At 41.4% G+C, this 22,557-nt stretch overlaps 1 protein-coding gene across 1 annotated transcript in view; it reads left to right on the top strand.

Moving 5' to 3' along the window:
- ADSS2 (adenylosuccinate synthase 2) overlaps positions 1-22,557 on the top strand; it is a 47,506-nt gene that overhangs the window by 22,290 nt on the left and 2,659 nt on the right. Inside the window, exons 4-11 of the mRNA XM_062210721.1 lie at positions 2,087-2,137; positions 10,008-10,074; positions 10,334-10,441; positions 11,109-11,190; positions 12,895-13,021; positions 14,325-14,479; positions 16,142-16,266; positions 17,544-17,641. Of these exons, the coding sequence (XP_062066705.1) occupies positions 2,087-2,137; positions 10,008-10,074; positions 10,334-10,441; positions 11,109-11,190; positions 12,895-13,021; positions 14,325-14,479; positions 16,142-16,266; positions 17,544-17,641 (813 nt within the window). The remainder of the gene's footprint in view (positions 1-2,086; positions 2,138-10,007; positions 10,075-10,333; positions 10,442-11,108; positions 11,191-12,894; positions 13,022-14,324; positions 14,480-16,141; positions 16,267-17,543; positions 17,642-22,557) is intronic.

Below are 22,557 nucleotides of genomic sequence, written 5' to 3'. Positions count from 1 at the left end.
GTAAATTTTTAAATGTCAGTTGTTAAGTTTTATTCCTTTTTTTAAAAAAAGATTTATTTTTATTTATTTGAAAGACAGAGTTACAGAGAGGTAGAGACAGAGAGAGAAGTCTTCCATCTGCTGGTTCACTCCCCAGATGGCCACAACGGCCAGAACTGCGCCAATCTGAAGCCAGAAGCCAGGAGCTTCTTCCAGGTCTCCCACGTGGGTGCAGGGGCCCAAGCACTTGGGCCATCTTCTACTGCCTTCCCAGCCCATAGCAGAGAGCTGGATGGGAAGAGGAGCAGCCGGGACTAGAACCGGCACCCATATTGGATGCCGGCACTTCAGGCCAGAGCGTTAACCCACTGCGCCACAGCGCCAGCCCCTAAACTTGATCTTTTTTTAAAAAAAGATTTATTTATTTATTTGAAAGGCAGAGTTACAGAAAGGGAGAGGGAGAGTCAGAGAGAAAGATCTTCCATCTGCTGGTTCACTCCCTAAATGGTTGGAGCTGTGCCTATCTGAAGCCAGGAGCCAGGAACTTCGTTCAGGTCTCCCAAGGGATGAAGGGGCCCAAGGACTTGGGCCATCCTCCTCTGCTTTTCCAGGCCATAACAGAGATCTGGATTGGAAGTGGAGCAGCCAAGACTCAAACCAGTGCCCATATGGGATGCCAGCACTGCAGGTGGTGGCTTTACTCGCAATGCCACAGCTCTGGCCCCCAAACTTTATCTTAAGGTAGCTAGAATTGTTGTCTGTTGGTGGCAGAACTCTACGGTAGAGTTGCATTGTGCTCCTGCTTCCTGGAGGATCTGAACTCCCTAGACCCTGTTTTCTACATGGGTGGACTTGATGCTCCCATGCTGCTCTCTGCTCTCCTTCCTCGTCTAGTGATTTCACCCTACTCCTGGGTTCCTTCTGGTCTGACACTGCTGAATCCAGCTTGATGAGTTTTTTTTAATATCTTCTTTATTTAATATTCCCTAAACTAATTTGAATACTTGTCAAAAAACCATAGATGGGAAGCTTAATATACCAGGTACCTATTTTAGCCCATTATTGGGGTGATTCTCTTCCTTATCTACAAAGAACAAATTTTCAAGACACATTTTTGTATATTATCAAACTAGGAACTAATTTTTTAAAAAAAAGATTTGTTTATTTGAAAGACAGAATTACAGAGAGGGAAAGGCAGGGTCAGTGAGGGAGAGAGAGAGAGAGAGAGAAACTTCCATCTGCTGGCTGACTCCTTCCCCAGATGGCCGCAGTGGCCAGGGCTGGACCAGACTGAAGCCAGCAGCCTGAAGTTTCATCCACATCTTCCGCTGCTTTCCCAGGCACATTGGTATGGAGCCGGATCAGAAATGGAGCAGCCAGGATTCTAACCAGCTCCCATATGAGAAGCCAGCATTGCAGGCAGGAGCTTAACCCACTGTACCACAGTGCAGGGTTTAAACTAATTTTTAATATTCAGATACCATACTCATTTTGAAAACTCTGGGTACTTAGTGTTTGTCCTTAGAACACATAGCCTAGTAAGATACGGTCCTTAAAGAAAAACATACCTGGATTTGTTTATTCAGTTAACTATTATTTCTTTTAACAGATATTGGGAAATTCATAGTGCCCACTCTTAGGCTTCCATAGTTAGAGGGACAGATGCACATACTTTGGAATTAATGAAAAAAAATATTATTTGGTTTCATGACACTTTTTGTAATTGCCTTTTGGGAAGGGATACCTATCTTAAAGTTAACTCCCTTCTTTTGAATTTCTCTCCTTGATACCTACCCCCTCCCCCTGCCCCCTGATCCTTGTGTGTAGCAAAAAATAAAATTTCCCTATCATCTGATTTTTGATTCCTGAAAGTGTTTTATGTTTAAATTTGGAGCTTTTTAGAGCAAAACACTGAGAAAGATACAGTGTGAATGAGTTTGTATATAGAATAAATTACAGGTAAGAAAAGTCCTGTAAAACATGTTTCCTGTGCCAAAGATAACAAAATTGATTTCTTTAATCAAAAAAAGGCATTATATTTCTAAAGAAATAGATTGTAAAAACTGTTACACAAAATGTTCAATTAAATGTTCCCTCTTTCTCCTAGGTCTGGAAGGATGGGAAAAAAGGCTTATCATATCTGACAGAGCTCATATTGGTAAGCAGGACATGTTGTATTTATTCATAAGTATCTTTTATCAAAAATTTGTCAAAGGAGAGTATTTAATAACCAATTTTATCTTTTTAAAGATTTATTTATTTGAAATACAGACTTACAGAGAGAGAGAGACAGGAAGAGAGAGATCTTCCATCCACTGGTTCACTCCCCAAATGGCTACAATGGCTGGGGCTGGTCCAGGCCAAAGCCAAAAGTCAGTAGCTTCATCCAGGTCTCCCCAGTGGGTGTCAGGGACCCAAGCACTTGGACCGTTTTCACTGCTTTCCCAGGCCCGTTAGCAGGGAGCTGGATCTGAAGTGGAGCAGTTGATACTCAACCTGGCACTCATACAGGATGCCAGCATCACAGGTGGTAGCTCAACGTGCTGTGACACAATGCTGGCCCCCAATTTTGTCTTTTATTTAAATTGTGATAATTGGATTCCAAATGCATAAAAACAATTCTTGACTTTTTTTTTCTGTTTTTGACAAGGTCTAGTCTGAAATGAACCTATTTCCAAAAACAGGATTAGCTAAGCAAATGGATAATGCAAGCAGTGTTTCATAAAACATCTCTAATTTATATTTAAAAAGCCATATCAAAATAGAAAGCACATTTATTTGCACATACTGATATTCACATAAGAGTAAGCAAAAAGTTGGGCAAATCTTTAAAGTGGCTCTTTATGGCTAAAATGTAACCATTACTGTTTTTAAAATTCAGACTATCCTTTTTCTCTATTATTAGAGCAAACTGCCTTGTAAAATTAATAGAAGCCACCACTGATACATTTGGAATCTTCATCTGTATTTTTGAACCAATAGAACTGTTCATTAGCAGTGACTTCAATAAGAGACAATAACCAGGAAAGAGAAGTAAGATACTTCTATGAGTATTTGATTGATCCAAACTCTTATACTTAAATATGTATGTGCTATAAGGCAATAGCTGCTCTGGTTTAGTGCTGACCACTGTTTAAAAGGCAACTGCATCAAGGTTTTTATGGCGTTTCTCAGCCAAGTGGAGAAATTAAATGATGGTGCCTCCAGACGGTAGCCACAGACTCAAATCTTATGTGTACTTCTTTGAAGTAGACTGTACTCAATTAATACAGGTTTGTTTGTTTTTTTAATTATTGTGTATTTGAGAGACAGGGAGAAAGAGCAAGCTCTCCCATCTGCTGATAAACTCCCCAAATGCCTTCAATGACCAGGCCAGGCCAAAACCAGGAAGCAAGAACTCAATCCAGGTTTCCCCTGTGGGTGGCAGGGATCCAGTGCACCATCACTGCTGCCTCCCAGGGTCCACAGGAGCTTGAGCTGGGCCAGGCTTCAAATCCAGTTGCTCTATGTGGGACATGGGTGTGTTCATCTCCAGGCCAAATGCATGCCCCAGCATACAGTTTTTTATGTGAGCATGTCTTCTTCATTACACAGTTTTCCATGGACTTTTTAATCCATTACATCCAAAAAGTATAGTTTTTTAAAATTATGACTGCAAAAAATTTACATTGGTATCTATTATCTTTGATGCTTTCTGAGTAGACTAGTTATACTTACATATAGGACTTTGATAGTTGTGTGACAGATGAGACCTGTAGAATACTTCTGTATTTCCCTAAAACAAAGGAAGACAGAGTTTTTATTGTACCTGACTGTATCTAAGTTATGATAATATAATCATCAAAGTTTTGTTTTGCTTTTTAGAAGGAGGAGGTTGTAAATCTGTTACCTTTGATGCTGACTTGATCTTAAAAACTTTTTTGGTTATCAGTTTATCTTAGAACTTGTATTTTAAACATACCATCACTGTAGTGTATAGTATAGAAAGCAATGTAGTGTTACTTATATTTTTTCTTATGATCTCTTAGGTATATGAGGGAGAGTACTGTATTTTTTGAAGTGTTTTTGTAGTATTTTTGTCTGTTTATACCAATACTCATTAACCTTGTTTTTTAATTTTTTAAAACTTTATTTATTTGAGAAGTAGAGTCATAGAGAGCACCCATCTGCTGATTACGCTCCAAATGCCAGCATGAGCTGGGTGGACCAGCCAAAAGTTTAGAGTTGGAAACACCATCCATGTCTCCATGTCTCCCATGTGTATGTCAGGGACTCAATCACCTGAGCCATCACCACTGATTCCCAAGGTCTGCATTAGCAGGAAGCTGGGATCAGGAGCCAGAGATGAGAGTTGAACCCAGGCACTCCACTGTGCGATGTGGCTGTTCTTAACTACTTAACTGCTAGGCCAAATGTCAGCCCCGTCTTATTCTGTTACTACAATGCATCTCTTAACTTCGTTCCACTTTGTGGCCTTTATGTGTATCCTTTTGGGATCTGTTGCCCTTCATCTGTGTGGATAAAGTTCGGCACTGTGTTAGATGGTGAAAACTACTGTCCATCTGCAGAAGCTTTCTAATGACCCTCTGTTGTCTACTCTGTGAAATTCAGCGTCTTGATCAGCGTGCCGTAATTGAGCACACAGAACAGGGTGACACCTAATACTTGCCCTTTGAGTGACATTATTTCCTCAGCATATAATCAGTTAGGCTGTGTGTAGAGGTGAACACCTGTGATACTAGCCTGTTGGGAAGAACACAGGGTTAAAAGACGGATCTTTGTCCCTTTGACTGTACCTTCCTTCTTTATTGCAAGTGCTTTGAGTCCATCACCTTGGGGACAGAGCAGTGGTTAAGCAAATTACTTAACTACTTTAGACTGCCAAAAACGAAAGTAGTAGTGCAAAAGGGTCAAAAGGTCCAGAATAACAGAAACGTAATGTGGCTTAAATCATAACACATAGGAACTGCTACTAGGTGAACTGTGTGAGTTATATTTGCTTTATAACTTTATGTTTTGTTAGTAATTTTTCTCCCTATAAATGTGTGTCCTTACTGGAACATTCTGGATAGAAGAGGGCTAAGCTTTGAGAAGATAAGTTCAGATGCGAATTTAGATGGTTGGTAGTAATATGTTTAATAATAGATGTATGTGTATAAAGTGTAGGTTACTTAAAAGCCTGTGTGAGACCTGTATTTTAATGTGACCCATTCCATTTTGGTAAAAAGGGGAAAATGGTGGTATTAAAAAACTCAAATAACTGGAAAGTTACTGAGCCCCATTACTGTGAACCCACTTCAGATCTCTTGCTTCAGGAACTCGCCCCCTCACCACAAATCTGAAAGGAACAGGTATAAGCCCTATTGTAGTTTATGGCATTAGAGCCCTCATTTCAGAACCATGCAAAGGATCTGATACATAGATGCTGAAAACTACTAATTAATTTCCAAGAGTTTTTTTAAAATTCCATAATACCATGAGATTAAGTCAGGATAAAGTACTGGGTGACCGGAGCAGAGTATAACAGAACTAGAAGCTCAACTGTGTGTTTTGTGGCAATTTGCTTACTTTCAGGCTTTAGCTCCCCATCAGGACACCTCACACAAGTTGTGTCCATGCAGGAAAGATTTTTCTCTTTTTTTGTATTTATGCCCAGAAATTAATTTGGAGGCCCTATGATGGTTCTATATTTATTTTTCAAGGAATATGTTCATTTCATCTAACAATATTTGTATATTTTCCTTTTAACTTTTATAGAATCTTTGGTAATATTCTTCTTTTCTTCCTAATATTAGTAGTAATTTCATTTATATCTTCTTTTTCTCTTGATTAGTTTCCATTTTATTGGTTTTGGCCCTCCCCCCCCCAATTTTTTTTGTTAAGCTTTACTGATTTTTCAGTATTTGCTTTATATTTCATTGATGTGAACTTTTTGCATTCTTTTTCTTTTGGTTTTAATATGCTCTTCTAGTATCTTTAGAAACTTAGTTCATTATCTTTAGAACTTTTTTTTTTTAATTTAACAGGCAGAGTTAGACAGTGAGAGAGAGAGACAGAGATAAAGGTCTTCCTTCCGTTGGTTCACCCCCAAATGGCCACTATGGCCGGAGCTACGCCGATCCGGAGCCAGGAGCCAGGAGCCAGGTGCTTCCTCCTGGTCTCCCATGCAGGTGCAGGCACCCAAGCACTTGGGCCATCCTCCACTGCCTTTCTGGGCCACAGCAGAGAGCTGGACTGGAAGAGGAGCAACCGGGATTAGAACCCGGCGCCCATATGGGATGCCGGCGCCGCAGGCGAAGGATAAACCAAGTGAGCCACAGCGCCAGCCCTAGATCTTTTCTTACACAAGCATTTAAATCTGTATATGTCCCTACATAACTATTTTAGCTACATCTCACAAATATTTGTTTTTGTATGTTTATTTTTATTCAGTTTAATTTATAAATTTCTTTTAAGTTTGATTCATAGCTTACTAGCTATGATATTTGTGTTTAATATGAGAAGATTATCCTAATTCCTCTCTTTATTTCTAAGAATTTAATTTTATTGTGGATAGAGAATATGCACTGCACGTCTTCAGAGGTCAGTTAAGTCACTGAGGGTGTTGTTTACGTCTATATTGACAAGACAACTCATGCTCTGACTCTGTGCTCTGTTGGGTACTGAGAAAGGAATGTTGAAAGCTTCAACAGTAACTGTAGATTTGCCTGTTTCCTCTCTTCAGGTCTCTCAGTTTTTGCTCTGTGCCCTTTGAAGCTCTGTTAAGTACATATTTAAGATTTTTATTTTGATTCCTTAGTGGAGCTTGTAGTATGGTAGCGAACACAAGCAGTAGGCAAGATAAATATGTACTAAATGTCACATGGCGTAGACTGGCAGAAATCATAAATCAGAGGAAGGAGCTAGGCAGTGCCATGCAATTTGGAGGAGATACTTGATGAAATAAATTGTGAACGTCTAAAACAAAACGGTATTAACATAAGTACTAAAGGTAGTAATGTGTGATTATCTTTAGTTTTTAGAAGTTAGACTGAATTCCTAAGGTGGCATTTCTTTGGTTTTGATATACAGACTGGATAGAGTGTCAAAGCGACCTCAAACACAGACTGCTCTTTCAAAACAGTAGTAGCAGACGTGTCAGAGCCCTGTGCCATGATAAGCTCCATGAAAGTCATTATTCTAATTGCACTAATACCATTCTGGGGCCTAGGAACACATTCGCTCTCTGAAAAGATACTAAATTAGTTTCTGGAAATATGGGTCACTTGCTTTCATCAGCCATTTATTTCTGGTTTGCCAGTTGCCTTTTTAACTTCTTTAAATGTAGAAACTAAAACATTTCAATGTAATTTTTTCATTTGAGAAAATGAAACAACTTATTCTGAGATCTCAGTGATTTGCAATGAATGCTCCTTAGGAATTATTCTGTCACCTTAAGTACATAGCAAAGGTTGTTGACTGGGCAACAAAATAGAAACGTAATAATAAACAATCCCTGTAGCATGTGATAGCTATTGGACAAAGTCTAGAATCCATGTTTTAGAAATAAGTAAACATTTTAGCATGATATAATAATAGCAAGGTGCGTGCAATACACACCCTAGTCATCATCTGAACTTCCTTCTCATCTATGGTAATTGCTGTTCTTGATTCTTTCATCACAGATTACTTTTGTCTGTTTCTGTTTCTGAACATAATATCAAGTTATATTCTATATGACTTTTTCTTTTATGGAAAACATTTTTATTTGGAAGGCAGCATGAGAGAGAGAGAGAGATCTCCCATCTGCAGGTTCATTCCCAAAATGGTTACAACAGGTAGGGCTGAGCCAGGCTGAAGCCAGTAGCCAGGAACAGGTGTCCCATGTAGGTGGCAGGAACCTAAGTTCTTAAACTATCAATCTGTTGTTTCCCAAGTGCATTAGCAGGGAACTAGATTGGAAGTGGAATAGCAGGGACTTGAATCAGTGCTCTGATGTGGGATGTGGGCATCCAAAGTGACTGCCTAACCCATTGCACCCTATGCCCACCCTTAGATGATTATTTATTTCTGGCTTCTACAAAACATTCTGTGTGTGAGATTCATCCTTATTGTTGCATGAAGCAAAAATTTGTTTTTTCATTGTTGAACAGTATCCTATTGTATAAATAGACCACAATTTATTTATCCATTCCCCCATCGATGAAAATTTGACTTGCTTCCTGTGTTGAACTGATGTGTAATGTTGTTCTAAACATTCTTGTAGATGTCTTTTGGTGCACAACATGTCAATGTGGTTTTAAGGATGTTACTGTTATCTAGTTCTGTGGCACTGAGACAAACAGAATTTTAAATCACACAATGCAAATTTTGCTTATGTAGGGTAACTAACTGCTGTAGGGATTGCCAGAACCCACCTTCTGGGAGCACCAGGGGAAGCTGTTGTTGATCCTACAAAGCTATGGTTCTGACCCTTACCAGGCAAAGTGAGTGGGGCTGGAGAAGTGCCTTGATAGTTCATTATCTCAAAAGGAAGGAATTAGGGAAGAGGACTTGTGTGGTTTTAAGGGTTAGGGTTAATTAGAGGGTCATTTTAGACCAGCTTCATCCATTTTTCTAGTCCACCATCTATAACTACAGTATTAGCCTTCTCATAATTCTGAAAAGTTCTTTTGGGAGGGGGAAGCCATTGTAACCCATAAGCTGTACTTTGGAAATTTATATTCATTAAATAAAAGTTTAATTAAAAAAAAAAAAAGACAACACTAGCCGGCGCCGTGGCTCAACAGGCTAATCCTCCGCCTAGCGGCGCTGGCACACCAGGTTCTAGTCCTGGTCGGGGCGCCGGATTCTGTCCCGGTTGCCCCTCTTCCAGGCCAGCTCTCTGCTGTGGCCAGGGAGTGCAGTGGAGGATGGCCCAAGTGCTTGGGCCCTGCACCCCATGGGAGACAAGGAGAAGCACCTGGCTCCTGCCATCGGATCAGCGCAGTACGCCAGCCGCAGCGCACCGGCCGCGGCAGCCATTAGAGGGTGAACCAACGGCAAAAGGAAGACCTTTCTCTCTGTCTCTCTCTCTCACTGTCCACTCTGCCTGTCTAAAATTAAAAAAAAAAAAAAATTTAAAAAAATGACAACACTAATTCAAAAAACCTTGTATCAGTTTTTTTTTTTTTTTTAAGATTTATTTATTTATTTGAAAGTCAGAGTTATAGAGACAGTGGGAGAGACAGAGAGATCGATCTTCCATCCACTGGTTGATTCCCCAGGCGGCTGCAATGGCCTGGGCTGAGCCAGCACAATGCCAGAAGCCAGGACCTTCATCCCGGTCTCCCTTGTGGGTTGCAGGGTCTCAAACACTTGGGTCGTCTTCTGCTGCTTTTCCCAGACCATTAGCAAAGACCTGGAGAAGTGGAGCCCATATGGGATGTCAGCATCGCAGGGGGCAACTTCAACAACTATTCCCCAACTCCTGCCCATCAAGGACTCATGTTTAAGATATTATATACTCCTTTGTAAAAATAACTGCAATGAATCAGAGTGTAAGATCAAACATTTTTTTTTCTGTGTATTAATGTACAGGCTGGCATTATAGTTTTTCTTTCTTCTGCTATTACTTTTTTTTATAATTTACTTAATTTGTCATAATGAAATTAGACAGAAGGGATTTATTGCTTCAGTAATTTGAAGTTCAAGGGCTGGCGTTGTAGTGCAGTGAACTAAGCTGCCACCTGCAATGCTGTTATCTCATATCGGAGCTCCAGTTCGAGACTCTCCTGCTCTGCTTCTGATCCAGCTCCCTACTAATGGGCATGGGAAGGCAGCAGAGGATGGCCCAAGTTCCTGGGCTCCTGCCATGCACGTAGGAGACCCAGATGGAGCTCTGTGTTCCTGGCTTCAGCTCAGGTCAGCTCCAGCTGTCGTCATTTTACTCAAATGAGTAAAATCAAATGAGTAAAATTTTAAAATATTACAAAAGTAGTAATTTGAAATGCAGCTTTGCTTTTATATGTTGCCATTGTTTTGACAACTGTGATTTTATTTCCTTTCAGTATTTGATTTTCATCAAGCAGCTGATGGTATCCAGGAACAACAGAGACAAGAACAAGCAGGAAAAAAGTATGATTTGTATCTTGTGCAGTTTAAACATATTTATATCCTTATGTTTAAATTCCAGGCCTGAAGTTTAAGAAAAATAAATATTAGAATACTCCACTTAGACATCAAAGAAAACTGACAGGATTATGAAAATGAAGTTAAAGGGTATAGCATTAAACAGAAAATAGGCATATGTAACTTTATTTATTTTGGTGATGATCTGATCATAAACCTATGTCTTTCTCATCTAACTCAGAGCTTTTTTTGAATTGTTTTAAAGTTTGGGGACCACAAAAAAGGGCATTGGCCCAGTTTATTCTTCCAAAGCAGCTCGGAGTGGACTTAGGATGTGTGATCTTGTTTCTGACTTCGATGGCTTCTCTGAGAGGTAACTAACATGTGTTTCAAAATCAAGTGAATGAATGGATTTTTACTCCAGAGTATAACATGATAAAGTCAGTAGTCTATCTAGTTGAGTAGTGGTGTTAGCTTTCATTATATTCTTATGAATCCTTAATTTCAGAGTAACTTCATGACAGATAACATGACGATTTTTTAATGCTAACTTACCCAAAAGACAAAGCCATAATTATATTAAGGATTGGCATATGGAATGGTTTGCTAAGATGTGGAATGCCTGTGGGGAGTGTGCAGTAGTTTGTGGTTGCCCTGTTCTGGGGTCATACGTTTTGGATTTTCAAGTCTAAGACTCAATTATGTCCTTCTATCTAGAGGTAATTTGCTTCCCAGATCCTGGTGACTTGTGTTCCAAGCTCATCTTGAAAAATAAAAATACCACATTGGTGCACACTCTGTAGAAAAATCTCCAAACAAACCTAATAATCGTCAGAAAGCTATAAAGTGACTCAGTGATAGGGGATGGTTGTGTTCAATAACAAGGGACATCAAAGCTTTAATGGGGTGCTGTATGTCACTTTTTAATCAACAATTTATGTTTGTCTGCATTGGCCGGGCACCTCCACTGAAGAATATTAGAGTTGAACGATAATATTTTCTAAAGAGAGTTAATATCTTGATTTATCTGTATTTCTCAGATTCAAAGTTCTAGCTAACCAGTACAAATCTATATACCCCACTTTGGAAATAGACATTGAGGGTGAACTACAAAAACTCAAGGTAATGCTTTTTGATCTTTAATGTCCTTTTTGACACTTGTTTCCAAACTGGCCTCTAGATCTTTTATTCATTCATGCTTTGTCTGGGAATTGGTAAAGGGGATTTTTTTGCCCCAGATGTAACATGTTAGAGTGACCTCGCACAATTAGGCTTAGACAAAACACTGAGTGGGGAGAAGGGAGTGAGAGTAATACCTGATCTCAAGTAGGGACTGCATCATAGATCTTAAATGCAAAGGTAGGAAATTTAGCCTTTTTTTTTTTTCCTTCGTGATAATGAAAAGCTATTGAGTAATAGTGAGCAGAAAGAATAGATCTGCATTAAATAAAAATCACTCATAGCAGTTGGAAGATAGATCAGCGAAGAGATGAGTGAGAGTTGATTACTTTTAAAGCTAACCAGCTCATTCAGGAATGATAGCCCAGAGAGTCAATTTCTTTAGCACTATGCTGTTAAGAGACTGATTAAGGTAATTGACCAAAGATTAGGCTCATGAGTGGCAACTGTTAGGTGTCAGTGGTTCCTAATTAGTTAATAGTTGAGTCTCCTCACCATCTTTCCATTTCCACAGTTTTTGCTGAATTTGGGTTGTTGCTTGTGTAGCTGGTCATAAAACTCCTTCTCATCTATAGATAAATTATCAACTCAGTCCCAGAACTGAATAGGATCCGTAAGCCTCTTTTGCTACTCTAAAAGGGCTGCAGACTTTCGGTCTGTTCTCTCAACTAAGTTCCCAAAAAATTGACCTCCAAGGACCCTTGTAAATGTTAGATATTTTTATTTTAATGTATTGATTGTTACTTAAATAGATAGCCACTTTTTTTTTTTTTTTTTTTGACAGGCAGAGTGGACAGTGAGAGAGAGAGACAGAAAGGTCTTCCTTTGCCGTTGGTTCACCCTCCAATGGCCGCCGCAGCCGGCGCGCTGTGGCCGGCGCACCACGCTGATCCGATGGCAGGAGCCAGGTGCTTCTCCTGGTCTCCCATGGGGTGCAGGGCCCAAGGACTTGGGCCATCCTCCACTGACTCCTGGGCCACAACAGAGAGCTGGCCTGGAAGAGGGGCAACCGGGACAGAATCCGGTGCCCCGACTGGGACTAGAACCCGGTGTGCTGGCGCTGCAAGGCGGAGGATTAGCCTGTTGAGCCACGGCACCGGCCCAACCACTCTTTCATTTTTATGCACTGAAGGTTTTAAATTTGTTATTAGCAACTTGGAAATATGTAGTTGCTGAAGTATGGATATAACTTTTCAATTCCATTGTGTAGATATTCTGTGTTAATTTAATGTAGAATTTGGTAAGAAGAGTCTTAGATCGATGTTGAACCAGGACTTTAAACAATGGGTATGATGAATGACAGTCATTTCAGGTATGGGAAAAAAAGGACCATGACTGGAATAAGCCAAAGATTGGAGACTATAGAGCCCAGGGTTCATGCATTCATCAATTGGTGTCATAAATTCAGTTGGGCTCATGAGATGCAGTGAGGTTCTTACAGAATCTGGAATATCATTGTTTTTCTAATTTTTCTTAAGCTAATATCACTGCTAAGCCCCACGTTGCCCTGGGATGAGTGTTATCCCCAGGCTGCTTTCTGCTTTCAATATGTCAGTTTTCACTATCATAGTTGGGTAATTTGTACTCACACTGGTTATGTATATTCTATTGGCATACATGGAATTTGGTTTTTGTTTTTGTGTATAGGGTTATATGGAAAGGATTAAGCCAATGGTGAGAGATGGAGTTTATTTCCTATATGAGGCCCTACATGGACCACCAAAGAAAATCTTGGTAGAAGGTGCAAATGCAGCACTATTAGATATTGATTTTGGTAAGTGACATTTGACTTCATAGGGAGTTTAACTGAGCCCAAAGTACTTAAGATATGAATAATTAATGGTAGCATTGAGGAGCTTTAAAATAATGCTTCTAAGCTAGTGTACTCAAGAGTGATGAAAGTTTGGCATCTTATGTCAATCTTTTTTTTTTTTTTTTTTTTTGACAGGCAGATTGGACAGTGAGAGAGAGAGACAGAGAGAAAGGTCTTCCTTTTGCCATTGGTTCACCCTCTAATGGCCTCCGTGACTGGCGCGCTGAGGCCGGCGCACTGCACTGATCCGAAGGCAGGAGCCAGGTGCTTCTCCTGGTCTCCCATGCAGGTGCAGGGCCCAAGGACTTGGGCCATCCTCCACTGCACTCCTGGGGCACAGCAGAGAGCTGGCCTGGAAGAGGGGCAACCGGGACAGAATCCGGTGCCCTGACCGGGACTAGAACCTGGTGTGCTGGTGCCGCAGGCGGAGGATTAGCCTAGTGAGCTGCGGCGCCGGCTCATGCCAATCTTTTTAAAGGAATATTGTGAAAGACACAAAACATGTCTTAAGTTTTCTAGTTCATTAGAAAAATTAAGTCATTACTTGGGTTCAGTGAACTTGGGGGTCCTGTAAATTGTGATTTTCATTCTTGGTTCCTGGTTCAACTCCCAGACTCATTTCTCTGGAACTAGAAGTCTTTAGAAGTGTTATTTATTTATTTAATGCCTGTGTATTGAACATGCAGTCAATTGCTGTTTACACTAATTAACTCCTGGGTGGATGAGAGCATGTCCTCCATCTTCCTGTCTTCCAGAGGTTAATGTTTGACTTTTTCAAAGCACAGCCTCATTATTTGTTGGCTGTTTTGTGTAAATGTGATCTGCGTGGTTAGTCTGATCGTTCTCAGCTCTTACTGGCTTTTGATGCCAAGTAAACCAATTTTTAAAAGCGTATTTCTGTGTAATTTTGGTACCATCATATAGCTGTGGTATGAAAGAAATTTGGGAATAAAGAAGCATGTCTAACCAGCACAGTGAACAGTTTACTGTGAAAGGAATGGGGTGGAGGGGAGTACAGCATTCTACGATTTGGGGGTCGTTCCCTGAATAGAAACCACAAAGGCCGAAATGGGAAAATGCTTAAGTCACCCATGGTTTTATCTCAGTACAAAGAAGAGCCCTGGATTAAAGCTGAGACGTTGAGAGGGCAGTCACAATTATGGTCAAGTCTGTTGGAAGCCTGGAACATGCTTGCACATCATGTTAATGGCATTCTGTTTCAAGTTGTATGTGAATGTATGTTAATGTTTGTCTCTATTTGTAGGGACTTACCCTTTTGTAACCTCTTCCAACTGCACCGTTGGAGGCGTTTGTACAGGTTTGGGAATGCCCCCACAGAATGTTGGGGAAGTGTATGGAGTTGTGAAAGCTTACACAACTAGAGTTGGCATTGGTGCGTTTCCTACAGAGCAAGACAATGTAAGCCCATTTCAAAAAATATTAAAATTAAAATTTATGCATCCTTTTTATTTCCTGAACAAATTCTTAACTTCTCATGCCCTTTACTTTATTTACGTGATTGATCACAGCAGCACATGATGTAAGTATATTAATATGCACAACATACATGTAAGTTTTAATGATGCCAGAATACAAAAGGTCACAAAGTATACCTTTAATTAATTAAAAGGTGCAAATTCAGGATAGGTAGATCATATGTTGGAAACAGATTTAAGGAGTGATTGTAGCTTAGACTTTTTTTAAAAGTCAGAACGTCAGAGTTACAGAGAGCGGGGAGAGACAGAGAGAGATCTTCTGTCTGCTGGTTTACCCTCCAAGTAGCCACAACAGCCAGGGCTGAGCCAGGCCAGAGACAAGAGCTTCATCCAGGCCTCCCACATGGATGGTAGGGGCCCAAGCACTTGGACCATCTTCTGCTTCTTTTCCCAGGTCATTAGCAGAGAGCTGGATTGGAAGTGGAGAAACTGGGACATGAACTGGTGTCCATAGGGGATGCCAGCATTACAGGTGGTTGCTTTACCTGCTTCGCCACAATGCTGGCCCCTGTATCTTAGATTGCTAAGCATTGTTCTGAGTCTGAATTCTCTGCCAAAAGGGCACTGTGATATCAACAGTTACTTACAGAAGTGTTTGCCTGATAGTTTTCAGGAAAACATCTTAAACTACAGTTGTTCTTGGAAAAATTGATTGGACCTGTCTATTTTTAGGAAACAATTGTTAGCAACTTGTTTGTTCTATATTTTTTTCAAAGATTTATTTATTTATTTGAAAGAGTTACACAGAGAGAGGAGAGGCAGAGAGAGAGAGAGAGAGAGAGAGGTCCTCCATCTGATGGTTCACTCCCCAACTGACCACAACAGCCGGAGCTGCGCCGATCTGAAGCCAGGAGCTTTTTCCAGGTCTCCCATGCAGATGCAGGGGCCCAAGGATTTGGGCCATCTTCCACTGCTTTCCCAGGCCACAGCAGAGAGTTGGATTGGAAGCAGAGCAGCCAGGTCTTGAACCGGTGCCCATATGGGATGCCAGCACCTCAGGCCAGGGCATTAACCTACTACATCACAGCACCAGCCTGTTTGTTCCTTCAGAAACTCATTTTATTTGAGAGACAGAGAGCTCCCATCTGCTGGTTTACTCCCCAGATGCCCAAAACAGCAGGGGAAGGTAGCAATTGAAGCTGAGATCCAGGAACTCACTTTAAGTCTCCCTGTGGGTGGCAGGAACACAACTACTTGAGCTGTCACTGCCTCCCAGGGTCTACAGTTGCAGGAACCTGGAATCAGGAGCTGGAGTGGGGAATCACACCCTACTTATATATATTATCATTGAAAGTATTGGTTCAAGTGGATGGAAGGTATCTCTCTCTCTGTAACTCTGACTTTCAAAAAAGAAAGAAAGGAAACCATTGGTTTAAAAAACATGGTTAAAAATCGGAGCTAAAAGTGGATTTGTCCTAAATGATGCCTTCCTCAGATAAAATCCATTATCTCTGTGTAATTCTATCTTTATTTTCTGAACACTGTTTATCTCAAAGATGATTTGACTTATATGATACCTAGTTTAAGTCCACTAGATTTGTCACATTGGTATTCTAATACGAAAGTTCTATTTTCTGTTCTCTAGGAAATTGGAGAATTACTACAAACACGAGGTAGAGAGTTTGGTGTAACTACTGGAAGGAAAAGAAGGTGTGGCTGGTTGGACCTTGTTTTACTGAAATATGCACATATGATCAATGGATTTACTGCGTGAGTATTCTTTAGCAATATTTATTTCAGGAAATCATGGGACAATTCATGATCACCTGTTTAATTTTGGAGAGTGTAACATGAGATAGTACCGTACTAGAAAAATTTCACGTTTAAGCCTCCAAGTTGAAATTGTAGTTCCAGGAAGAAGTGGACCAAGATATATAGGGGTAGGGGACCCAAAGAGAAGGGACCCCTGGTTATTGTCCTAGATATTCAAAGGTGATAAAAATTACCATGATAAATTATCATGATAGTCTTACATGTATTTAGGTATACAAGGGGGCAAGATAGTACGGTAGGCAGGCAGGCTGGTGAGTGGGTGCGTGGCTGGGAAAATAGAATAAACACAATGTGTTGTTCAGGGGAGGCTGTAACATGTCGTGATGTAGTGCGGAGAGTTTGTATCTGACTTCCTAGATGCAAATCTCAGATCTCTACATTATTAGGGTTGCATAGCTGGGTGAAAAAATCTTTCTCTGTATCTGTTTTGTCTTTAAAATGTAGATATATTTTGAAAATTATGTGAGAAGTATAGTACGAGTGTATAGCACACTGCCCAACTCACTGAAAATCAGCAGTAAAAGTTAGTGGTATTAATGCATATACATAATTATGTAAATAAATGTGTTCATATCTGCATTAATTTGCCTGAACTTCTAGCAAATAGAATAGAGAATTTTAAAAATTGCAAATGAGAATCCCAAGCCTAGTATTTTATCCAATTTCCACAGATTTTTCCTTAAAAAGCTGTTTTCCAGACAGTTTACCAGGAATTTTTGATGTATCAGCAAGAGGTCCTTGATGTGGTTTCCTCACTCTTCTTTGACACTTGCTGACAGAGAGTGCAGGTGATGGTAACCAGAGTGAAGGGCTGAGGGCTGATGGCACGGGGGTAAACGTACGTGTGTTTCACGCTCATCCCTGTGGAGCCCTGAGTTCTGCCCTGTCCCATGGCTGCATTGCATCCTTGTCTCCAGGCAGCCCTCCGGCAAATGGGCATTATCGACTGATCCTTACAAAGCTAAGCCAGAGTGTTCGTATCCATCAGTGACAATCTGTTATAACAACAAGAAAAGTAACTCAGTCGCTTATTATGGAGAATATACATCAGTATATTGTCCTGGAGTTTTATGTGGCCTGCCTTAAAATCGAATTCTAACCAGTTTTCAGAATTGCTTTGAAACTTCAAGCTTTGCATGAATTTTCATTTACTCTCCCACAAATCAATTTAGATGAAGTTGCTCTTTTAACATTGTCTTTTCTTCTAAAATTAGGTTGGCACTTACCAAGTTGGATATTTTGGACATGTTTACAGAAATCAAAGTTGGAGTTGCTTATAAGTTAGACGGTGAAATCATACCTCATTTCCCAGGTACTCTTTTTTGTCTGTGTCTAAAGAGTATTATGATTACTGGAAAATAACGGATATGGGAATGCACTAGAGCAATGTTCATAGAGCTTCTCTGTATAATTTATGATATACAACAACAGACTTGATGTGATCTTTGTGAATAGTGCAGTGTGCTGGCTGGTATTAACACTGACTTCATAGCTGCCATTCAGATGCTGGGTCACAACAAGCAATTACAAAAACTCAAAACAGGAAGGAGGAAACATGGCACCTGGAGCCCCGCTAGGCTGCTCCCGAGTCTTGCCTTCTCTGATTTGAGCGTGACTTTGATAGAGGTGTTCCTCCTATCCTTGGGAAGAACAGAGTAAGAGAAAAGAGCCCCGCTTGTTGTGGTGGTAAGCGTGCTCTAAACATGGGAACCTAGCCTGTCCCTCCAGCTCCATGAGTGATGTGCTCTAACCTACATTCTGTGTCTGAAGCGGATAGATGGATGAAGACTTCCTGCTTAAGTCAAGGCTTATCTTTAGTTACATAGCTTCTTTAATTACTCAGCAAGTTCCACAAATGCTTTCAGAAACAGAATCTTAATTTTTTAGTTTAATCATAAAGCTTGGGAATATGCCAAATAAAATAATATTGATGAGTTTAATGAACCTTGGTAGCCTAGGCAGTTCTGCGACTTCCTAATGATCACCAGTTCTTGGGAACTGATAACTGTTAAGTTCTTAGATAATAAGCATGTGGTTTTTTCTTTTTTTTTTTAACATATGTTAAAAAGTATGAATGCAAAAAAAAAAATACCACTTTGAAATCCATGCATACTTTTTAAAAAAATGTATGTATTTGAAAGTCAGTTTCAGGGGCTGGCGCTGATGTGTAGCAGGTAAAGCCACCGCCTGCAGTGCCGGCATCCCATATGGGCGCTGGTTCAAGTCCCAGCTGCTCCGCTTCTGACCCAGCTCTCTGCTATGGCCTGGGAAAGCAGTAGAAGATGACCCAAGTCCTTGGGCTCCTATACCCATGTGGGAGACCTGGAGGAGGCTCCTGGCTTTGGATCGGCACAGCTCCAGCCATTGCAGCCATTTGGGGAGTGAACCAGAAGATGGAAGACCTCTCTCTCTCTGTCTCTGCCTCTCTGTAACTCCGCCTTTCAAATAAATCTTTTTTTTTTTTTTTGACAGGCAGAGTGGATAGTGAGAGAAAGAGACAGAGAGAAAGGTCTTCCTTTTTGCCGCTGGTTCACCCTCCAATGGCCGCTGCAGCTGGCGCATCTCAATGATCCGAAGCCAGGAGCCAAGTGCTTCTCCTGGTCTCCCATGTGGGTGCAGGGCCCAAGCACTTGGGTCATCCTCTACTGCCTTCCCGGGCCATAGCAGAGAGCTGGCCTGGAAGAGGGGCAACTGGGATAGAATCCGGCGCCCCAACCGGGACTAGAACCCAGTGTGCCTGCGCCGCAAGGCAGAGGATTAGCCTGTTAAGCCACGGCACCGGCCTCAAATAAATCTTTAAAAACAAAACAAAACAAAAAAGTTACAGAGAGATGATGCTGTGGATTCGTTTTGAGAGGAGGACTGTGGTGAGGGCAAGAGTTGCAGAGTCACCACACAGACTCCAGGAGTCGGGTGAAAGCGGGCCAGAGGCGAGCAGCCCGCAGACTTGTTTATTTCATTTGGTACAGCAGCTTAAATAGCCAAGGCAGCCAATCTGGTCAAGGCAGTATCTGAAGCCATCCAATCACAGCCTGTTGCCAGGCAGTTTCCTTTGCCAGCGGCCATCTTGGCCTGGCCTTCTCATTCCACAACAGAGAGAGAGAGAGATCGATCTTCCATTGGCTAGTTCACTCCCCAGATGGCTGGGGATGGGTCAGGCCAAAGCCAGGAGCCAAGAGCTTCTGGGTTCCCCATATGAGTGGCAGTGCCCAATTATTTGGGCCATCTTCTACTGTTTTTCCAGGCCTTAAGCAGGGAGCTGGATCAGAAGTAGAGCAGCCGAGACGTGAACCTGTGCACATATGAGATGCTGGCATCACAAGTAGCAGTTTTACCTGCTACTCCAGAATGCTGGCCCCAACATACATTTTTTAATAATATATCTATTCCATGTATGATTAAGATTCCTGATAGACACCAAATTTGTTCCACCAAAATTTATCTTTTAGTTCCATTGTCCATAAACTTTTGGAGGCACCCTGGTATTAGGCCTTTGGATATCATCTCCTAAGTCTTTGAAGTTCATTTTCCTACTTTGATTCCCTTTGATTTTCAGACCAAATAATTTCTACTCATCTGTTTTCAAGTTCACTCTCTTCTTTTACAATGTGCATTTAAACCTATTCAGTGAATTTTCATTTTTAGAATTTCTATTTGGTTCTTTTCTATACTATCTGTTTCCCTCTGAGATTCCCTATTTGTCACACATTAATGACCAAATTAATTTATTATCAGCACTTCTTTTTTCCTGGGTTAGTCCAATATGTTTGGTTCCTCATGACTATCCTTCCTCTTAGTTGTGGACCACTGTTTCTATGCCTGATGAATTTTGGCTGAACATTGGACATTGTAAATTGTATGTTGCAGAGACTTGGATTCTGTTATTTTCCTCTGATTCTTGTTTTTGGAGACAGTTGAATTATTGGCTGCTTATCCTGAACTGGTACGGCCTGGTTTTATGCCTTGTTAGTGTAGGTATGTAGAAAGCCTGTGAAGTTTCCCAAATCTCTCACAAACCAGCTATAAGTCAGCTTTCAAATTCCATCCCCTCTGTGAATCTTGGCATGGTGTGGTTTTGGTCTTCATTATGGGCCCATCTTTAGTAGGTTTTACTAAAGGGTGTGGTTTTTGTTCATAAGGAGCTGCTTTTCTGGTGTCCCAGCTGGATGCCAGCAAAGTGAACACGGTGTGAAATGAGATGTCTCCCACCAGTGTTTCCTGTCCCACCAGCTCTGCTTGACCTCTGGAGTATTCATCCTGGGAGCTATTGTGTAACGCCTACTGTCTGGCAGGCTTCTCATTATCCCAACTCTTTGCAGGTTCAGTTGAGTTATCACCATAGCATTCCCCTGTGGACTTTTGGTGGCTCCTCTCCCTGTGGCTCCCTCTGTGATGCCTGAACCTTGCTGGTTCTAGTAAGTTCTGATGACTGCCTCGTCAGTTCAGTGCAGCTGCCCATCTCTATACTGTTTTCAAGAAATTGTCCTTAGAGAGTTGAGTGGCTGCAGGACTTGATTATGAATTTTCCTTCTCTCAGGAACCACAGTTTTGTGCTGCCTGAAGAGTTGGCATATACTTTGAGACCTAGTCTGAAACTAGCTGGAAATGGGAGCCTCTCTGAGTCTCCTGATTCCTCTTTCTCATCACCACAGCAGTTTTGGCATTTCCACTTAGTGCATCTCAACGTCAACGCTTTCTCTAAGATCCCCAAAACATTCCTAGTAGTATGTTTTCATCATCCTTGTGTCATGCATCATGGAATTGTACTCCCATACAAATGTATTTTCTTCAACTCTGTGTTTCAGCACCTACTGTCCCCTTGATCCAGTTCCAGGTATACTCTAGGTGCCTACTGGTAGTCTCTTCTCCCTTTGTGGGCCTAGTGCTGCTTTTTCTGTGTGTAGCTGGGACTTGAGCCTAGATGTTATTTGCTGGCTAGGAGGAAAGGTAGAGGTAGATCTGAGACAGGCACCTGCTGCCTTGCAAGGCAGAGATCTTTCTGTCAACTTCCAACAAGGGACAGCCTTAGCCTTTAATAAGAGGGAATGGGACGCTCTGTAGCTTCAGAGAATTTTGGCAAGTCTGGGGATTTAGAATGTTTGACTGCCATCAGCCCAAGTGTCTCATCCAAATCGCAGGGTCCCACTTTTCCCAAAAAAGGGCTTTGGCTTCCTCGTGGTAGACTTGCTGGATTTCAGAATTCAGCATTCTCTGGAGCTCTGCTCCTTTGTAATGGAGTCTCAAGCCCAGTCCTCGTACTTTCCTCACAGGATTACCTGTAGCCCTCCTCCAACTGTGCTTTTTAAACGAATGAAAATCCCTCAGTCTTTCATGCATGGCGTTCATAAAGAGCTATCCAATTTTATGACTATTGTACTCATTTTTTTAAAGATTTCTTTATTTATTTGAAAGAGACAGAGAGAGATAGCTTCCATCTGCTGGTTCACTCCCCAAATTGCAGCACCGGCCAGGGCTGTGCCAGGCCAAAGCCGGGAGCCAGGAGCTTCTTTCAGGTCTCCCTCATGGGTAGCAGAGACCCAGGCAGTTAAGCTATCCTTTGCTGTTTTTCCCAGGCCATTAGCTGGGAGCTGGATTGGAAGTGGAGCAGCCAGGGCTTGAACTGGAGCCCATTTGGGATGCTGGTGCTGCAGGCCATGGTTTTAACTCGCTGTACCACAGCACTGAGTCCCTTTTGTACCCATTTCTATGCCTTAAATATCCTCAGTGCTTTTCTTTCCCCGAGTATGGTCTCCCAGTTCACCTCCCAGAAACATTTTAGCAGTCATACAATGTGTCAGAGGCTGTCCATGCTCGGCCCACTACCAATGACCGTCTTCATTGCTGGCCAGCTAGCCAGTGATCTAGCTCTAAGTTCCTCAGATCACTCCTGGCACCAACTGTCTTAGATTGAGGTTCCTGGGAGACATTCAGATTCAGAGATTTGCTCCCAGGTAGCTGGTTCATTAAGTGCTCTGAGCACCAACACCTGTGAGGGAGTAGGAGCAGCAGGACTGGGCAGAGCTGCGTGAAAGCCCACAGCTGTTCTCCTGGGGCACTCTGGAGCTGGATTACCTGTCCACTTAGAGTCAACGCATGTGTTGCTGCAGAAATAGCTTGGTTTATAGGATATTACCCCAGGTGCTATGTATACTATTTTGTCTTTCTAAAATCTGAAAAATTCTAAATTCCTAAATACATCTGTCTCCAAGCTTCCTGATAAGAAATTGC

This window comes from Lepus europaeus, chromosome 14, assembly GCF_033115175.1.
Source record: "Lepus europaeus isolate LE1 chromosome 14, mLepTim1.pri, whole genome shotgun sequence".
Taxonomy (NCBI): Eukaryota; Metazoa; Chordata; class Mammalia; order Lagomorpha; family Leporidae; genus Lepus; species Lepus europaeus.
This window is presented reverse-complemented; position numbering and strand designations above follow the sequence as displayed.